At 64.1% G+C, this 6,271-nt stretch overlaps 1 protein-coding gene across 3 annotated transcripts; it reads right to left on the bottom strand.

Annotated features, from left to right (window-relative positions):
* Positions 1–1,461: 1,461 nt before the first annotated feature.
* Positions 1,462–5,981, bottom strand: TMEM161A (transmembrane protein 161A; the record flags this gene model as incomplete). Of its 3 annotated transcripts, XM_080384217.1 has the most annotated exons (12): positions 1,462–2,437; positions 2,675–2,771; positions 2,850–3,024; positions 3,241–3,354; positions 3,555–3,698; positions 3,836–3,896; positions 3,986–4,137; positions 4,441–4,597; positions 4,731–4,828; positions 5,043–5,123; positions 5,211–5,314; positions 5,915–5,981. In XM_080384217.1, the coding sequence occupies 12 exons, from the start codon at positions 5,915–5,917 to the stop codon at positions 2,181–2,183; spliced, it is 1,443 nt and encodes a 480-aa protein (XP_080240343.1). In that variant the 3' UTR covers positions 1,462–2,180. The 3 variants fall into 3 exon arrangements, with proteins under 3 accessions (XP_080240343.1, XP_080240341.1, XP_080240342.1); XM_080384215.1 differs by lacking the exon at positions 5,915–5,981 and having other exon boundaries at positions 5,211–5,629; XM_080384216.1 differs by lacking the exons at positions 3,241–3,354; positions 5,915–5,981 and having other exon boundaries at positions 5,211–5,833.
* Between the last annotated feature and the right edge of the window lie 290 nt (positions 5,982–6,271).

The raw sequence follows: 6,271 nt of genomic DNA, 5'->3' as shown, positions 1-6,271 counted from the left end.
CTGCTCCAAGCAGGAGCAGCTCTGTGGGATGCAGGACGGCAAGGAGGGGGGGGTGGGGGTGGTGCCATTTTGGATGGAAGTGGGGTGGGAAGGCAGGGCTCAGGCTTCCCCCCCTGCCAGGGCACGAGGAAAGAACCCCAGCCCTCGGGTTCTCGCCAAGCACGGCTCGGCGGGAGCAGAGGTGGGTGTGCAGTCAGTGGGCGCAGGCGATGCTGCGCCAGAGCTGGGTCACCGCAGGAATTCCCGGTGCCAGGCCGAATCCTGGTGCCAGTGGAGCCTCGGCAGCGACAAAACCTCTCGGTCCCAGCTGCTCCCCTCTCTGCAGAGAGCACGGCCCTTGGCAGAGCCCTGCCCATACTGTCTTCTAAAATAAAGCAATAGAAATAATTCCGGGCTGAGGAAGATGGGGGGGCCCTTTCACTTTATTTGATGTGGCCCAATTTCAGTGCCTGTGGATCTGTCTCCTGCTCTTGGCTAGTCTATCAGTCATTGTCCCCGCCTGAGAGGGTCACGTCTGGGCAGATCTCAGGGGAGGAACTGTCTGCATGTCTGAATGCAGCACAACCCCTGGCCCTAGCAACCATCCTGCCTCCGCACAGGCTTCCCCCAGCTCAGCCCCCGGCTGCTCCTCCGCATGCTCCGGGAAAATTAGATAAATGAGCCATCAAGGCAGTCGGACTGGCTTCTAATGGGACGGCGCAGGCTGGAACAAGTCCCTCTCTGTCCTGGTCCTGCGGGAATCGCTTCTTCCTTGCACTTTTCCACCCGTGTCTTGGGGACAGTGCTGCTGGAGCCAAATTCTTCCCAGCCCTGGGCTGGTTAATGGTGCTGCTCTGGTTTCCCCAGCTGTTGGCAAGAGGGGAATTCCCCTGTCATTTTTTTTTGGCAAAAGGGCTTTTACTGCATCCACAGCTTGGGTGACTCGGGAGGGCTGTCCGGATTAGCCCTGTTAACACCAGGCAAAGGGCTGCCTTCTCGCCTCAGCCCTTAGCAAGAGGGAATTAAGACCATTACAAGGCTATCAAAAAGGATCAGAGCCCCTCTCCCTTTCTCTAAGCAGCCCAGACCTGCTAATCCTTTTTCATGCAGCCAGACTAGCACCCACCGTGCGGTGGGGAAGAGCTCGGCTGAGCTGGATGAGGGGCTGCGTACCCCGTGTGTCCCCCCCCCTGCAGCCACCATTGGGCTGAGCACTGTGTTACCAGTCCAGGTGCGATCCCAGGGGGAGGAAGGGCCGGGAACAGGCACCAAGTCAGACTGCGATGGGGCAAACGCCAGGTCTGCTCTCGAACGCGGTGAAGCCCAACGGCGGGGTCTGTGCAGGTGCTCAGCCCCTTCCCCTTGCTGCAGTTACAGGGGGCTTCGCTGCTCGCCCCCCTGCCCCAAGACAGCCACCCTCACACCATTGGACCCCCTGCCCTGCTCCAGGGGCTCCAGGGCCACAAAGCACAAAGCAGCTGCTTTTAGAGCAGCAAACAACTCTGGGGTACTTCTTTATTTCTGAAACAGCCAACAGCCAGGGCTGCTGAGCCTGAGGATTTCACACGAAGCAGAGGGATGACCCCAAGGAGCTCCATCCCAGCTGGCTGGAGCAGCGACCCTACAAAAACACCCTTGCCTGCAGCTGGTGGGGGCAAACGCTAGGCAAAGCAACCCCCAAATCTGTGCTGGAGAGCTGCGCCACCACTCCAACCCAGCCGTGAGCTCTGCACCACGGAGGGGCGATCCCCACCGGGTCCCCTGCCCGGCACAGACTGCCTGGGCTAGCAGGAGCTGCCGCCCTCCAGGGAAACACGGCGGCAGCGTGGTGTCCCTGTGTCCTCAAAGGAAACACAGTGGCAGAGTGTCCCCGTGTCAGCTCAGAGCAGGCAGCACCGAACCCGGCCATGGCACTTCAGCTCCTCCATCACTGTCCGCGGCCAGGAACAGGAGGAGGGGCTGGAGCGGCGGCAGGGTGAGAGCAGGCACGGTGGTGATGGGCGGCAGGAGCGGGTGATGCCCGCGCTGGCCCAGACACATAAAACCTATAATGCCAAGACCTGGAGGCAGAAATATCCCCACGTGCGTGTCCATGTGTGCCACCAGCACGTGCAAAGGGAGAAACCAGCCAAGGCAGGAGCAAAGGGACCAGCAGCCAGGGCACCAGCTGTGCCCCAAGGCACATCCCAGCTACCTCTCAGTCAGGAGGCTGCCAGGTACTGGTGGAAGTAGAGGCCGAAGAGGCTGGTGACAACCTGGCAGGCAGCCACCCACCAGGTGAGGAAGGCGAAGAGTCCACGGAAGAAGAGAGGGGTGAAGATGGCACCCAAGATGCTGGTGATCTGCTCCACCGCAGCACGCACGTCCTCCCTGTCCTCGCCGCTGGGACGTGGCGGTGCTGCAGTCGCTGCCGGAGGGAGGGGAAGGGGGTCTGGGTACAGTCCCCATGAGTGGTGCCCTGTGTGACAGAGGGGACAGGTCCGTGGGGGGCCAGTCCCCGTGCTGCAGCCTCATCCCTGTGCTACAGCCGTGCTGGTGGCAGAGTCCCAGCATCGCTGCGTGCATTCAGGTCGTGCCAACTGCAAACCGTGTCTTGAGAACCTGGGGACGCCTTGGATACTGATGGCTTGATGATGACTTGCAGGTCCCATCCTGCCCCTCCTGAGCCCCCCCGTTCCCCCCGCCGCCTCCTTACCCAGCGTCTTGAGGAGCAGCGTGCAGTGGAGGGTGAGGATGATGGGCCCCAGGTACTGCAGGCTGACCACGGAGACGTAGCAGTAAATCCTCGTGATCTGTGGGCAGTGGGGATCAGCAGGAGGCCGGCGGCCGTGCCCGCACCCCTGCTCCTATCCCAGCTCCCGCATCCAGACCTTGCGCTGGATCTCCAGGATGGTGATGCGCCCGGCTTCCTTCCTCATCTGCTCCACCCAGCGCTCGGCCAGGCCCAGGTACGCCTGGAGGTGATGGCGAGTGACAGCCAGGCGCAGCAGGCAGAGGCCGACGATGGTCCAGAGGCGCGCGGTGTTGTAGGCAGAGTCTGACATGCTGGGGCAAGAGGAGGGGGCTGTCAGGGAGATCTCAGGGTCCAGAACCCCCCTGTACCCCAGAAGGTAACTGATGGAACAGGGGGGGGTGGTGGTGGTGAGGATGGGGGTGCTACTGGTGGTGGAGGAGGTGGACTGGTGTGCCCATGCCTCAGTTTCCCCTCGGGGCAAGGATGCCAGGGCACAGAGTCAGACCCGCTGCCAGTGCCCCACTTACATCTGCACCGTCTGCTTGCCCATGGGCGCGTGGAGCAGGAATTCCCGTGAGATGGGCTTGATCCACATCACCACCACGAGGACAGGTGCCAGGAAACTCACGTGGAGCAGGACCCTGTGGCGGAGCCATCAGAGACCCCCACGCAGCCTGGTGCCCCCCGTGGGCAGGGACCGATCCTCACCTATGCCCCCTTCACCCTCTCCCATCACCAAACCTCCTCGCTGCCCTGCAGCCGCAGAGCCAGGGGGGTCCCAGCCCCGAGACACCCGCACCGACCCCCCCGCCTCCTTTCCCACCCATAGATTTCACCCAACTGGGTCAGGGGCTTGTCGGCCGCCATCCGGAGAGCATCAAGGTGTGTCTGGGCCAGGCGCAGCCCCGGGAAGGTCAGGCAGGCACCCAGGAAGGAGCACAGGGCCACCAGCCCCAGCTTGAAAGCCAGCTTGGCGAGGGGCAGCCTGTGGAGAGAGAAGGTAGCACAGGGGGAACACGGGCTGGCCCCATCCCTGGTGGTCCCCGGAGGGGTTCCCCACCCAGACCTCCAAAAAACCTCCCCAAAACCTCCATTTTCCTCCCTGCCCAGTCATCAACTCACGTCCACTCCCAGCCCCGCTGCTTCAGGATGCTCTCCAGGTTGCTAGTGACGCTGGCCAGCCCTGTGGGGAGCGACCCCCCCATCAGTGGGGTGCACACAGCCCTCAGGGACCCCCTGCCCACCCACCTCTCCCCATGCCCCCTCACCCACCGGGCTCGAGGCCGAACTCCAGGTAGTCCTCGCGGATGACCAGGGCCACCATGGCGAGGAGGAGGAAGAAGAAGGCGAAGGTGAGGCAGACGGAGCGCTCACCTCCCTCCTCCGAGCGGAAGTAATGGCGCATCACCATGAAGAAAACCTTGCTGCGGGCGAGGGATGGCTGTCAAGGAAACCAGGGACTTCGGGGTGTCCCCCAACACCTGTGGGCTCCCCCTGCTCATTAGCACCTCGTAAAGCATCTGCATCATTAGGCCACTGCCCCCTTCTCTGGGGGGAAGGCTCTCATCAGGCACCTTTACAGCTCATCAGCGAGCGGCTTATAAATCCGTAAATTTAAGATTTCCACCACAACTGGGTTTTAACGGGGAAAAACCAAGGATGGCGGGTTCCTTCTCCGGCAGCCTGGACCTGGCGGGTTGTGGCAATTGCACCCGGCAGAAGGATACACGGAGAAGACGACTGTCAGCAGGCACCAGAGCACCCCGATGTTCGTCTCCTTCTGGGGGTCCGCCAGGCAGTAGTAGCCCTCGGTGAAGATGTACACGGCGGTGGAGTACACGGCAAAATCCACAAACCACTGGTAGTCCAGGAAATAACGCAGCACTGGTGTGACAGAGGGACACGTCACCGTGCTATGGAGACGGACAGCGGGGGTCCTGGGCACAGCCAAGGGTCCTGAGTCCAGGGCAATGGTGGGTGCTGCGTGCGGAGGGAGCGGAGGGTGCACGGGGGTTACCAAGAGCATCCACGGCGGTGATGGGGCTGGTGTCCAGGCGGAGGTCAATGTCCCGGGGCACAGAGAGGGGCTTGTCATCCGTCACGCCATTCATCCTCCTGCAAGGGAAACCCAGGCTGGGGACGGTGGCCAACGAGCTGCTTGTCCCCTGTGCCCCATGGTGCCAACAGCCCTGCGCACGGCCCCAACTGTGGGTGCCTCACGTCCCCAGAGGCGACCCGCAGCACTCCGCCATGACTTCCATTATCACCAAACCAAGATATTGATCATTTGAAGTCCCTCCTGCCCGCCGAAGCCGCGAGCTGAGCTGACCTGTCCCGCCGGGCCCTGGGGCGCTGCTTCCCTGCCAGGGCGCAGAGCTCCTCGTCCGAGGGGTGCTTGTAGCGGTTTAGGCTGGAAGGGAGCCGTCGGCTGTCAGCGGTGCCGGGGGGTGTCCCCAAGGCCCCCCCAGGAACAAGCAGGGAGGGACGGGCCACGTACCTGCCGTTGCAGAGGAGCCAGCGAGCAAAGGAGCAGTGTGGGGCCATCTTCTGCATGACGCTGGCTGCCAGCAGGCTCAGCACCACCTGCACCCCCATCACCGCCTGCACCGGGGGCACCCGCAGGGGCTGACCCTCACACCCCAGCTCCCAGAGCTGGGGGGAGCTGGGGACCCCCCCCCCCAGCCTGCAACGCCGGGGCTTTCTGCTTCCCCCAGCCCCTGTCCCTGCTATGGGACAGCCTGGGGGTGCATCCCTGAGGCAGGCACCCTCCGGACATGCCCCCCCCCCGGGTGTGCAACCCCTGGGACATGCTGGGCATGCACCCCCCGGCAGGCACCCTCCAGGCACGCACACCCCTGGGATACCCCAGGAATGACCACTCGGGCACGCACCCCCCCGGCAGGCACCCACATGCATGCACCCTCCCCCAGTCGTGCAACCCCCCGGAACACCCCCGGGCATGCACCCCCCCGGGCATGCACCCTCTGGACTTGGACACCCCGGGACACTCCGGGCACGCACCCCAGAGCATGCACACACCCGCCGGGCTTGCACCCCCCTGGGCTTGCACCCCCCGGCACAGCCCGTGCATGCACCCCCCCGGGCTGACCCCCTCCCGGACAGCCTGGACACGCACCCCCCAGGACAGCCCCCCCCAAAGGGCGAGCCCCCCCCGGGCAGGGACCCCCGGCCCGCGCTCACCATGCCGGGGTCAGAGCAAAGGCGGCCGCAGGAAGCCTGGCCGCCGCCACCGTCCCGTGCCGGCCAATCCGCCGCAGCTCTCCCTCTGATTGGCAGCTAAGCGACCAATGGAGAGGCGGAGTTGGGCGGGGGCGGGCCCTTGACGGCGCCCTGTTTCCGCTGGCGCTGCCTCCTGGGAGCTGTGGTCCCGGCGCGCCCTGGGACGGCGTGTCCGAGTCCCGGCTGCGCACGGCTGGGGGACGGGTGATGGATCATATACATGTATGTGTATGCCTGAGCCTGGCTGGACCCCAGGTGCCCACCAGAGCCGCTCTGTCAATGCCCTCCTCAGCTGGACAGGGGAGAGAAAACACAGCA

This window comes from Falco punctatus, assembly GCF_963210335.1.
Source record: "Falco punctatus genome assembly, chromosome: 4".
In the NCBI taxonomy this organism is placed as follows: domain Eukaryota; kingdom Metazoa; phylum Chordata; class Aves; order Falconiformes; family Falconidae; genus Falco; species Falco punctatus.
Note: the sequence above shows the minus strand (reverse complement) of the source record. Positions and strands in the feature narration are given on the sequence as shown.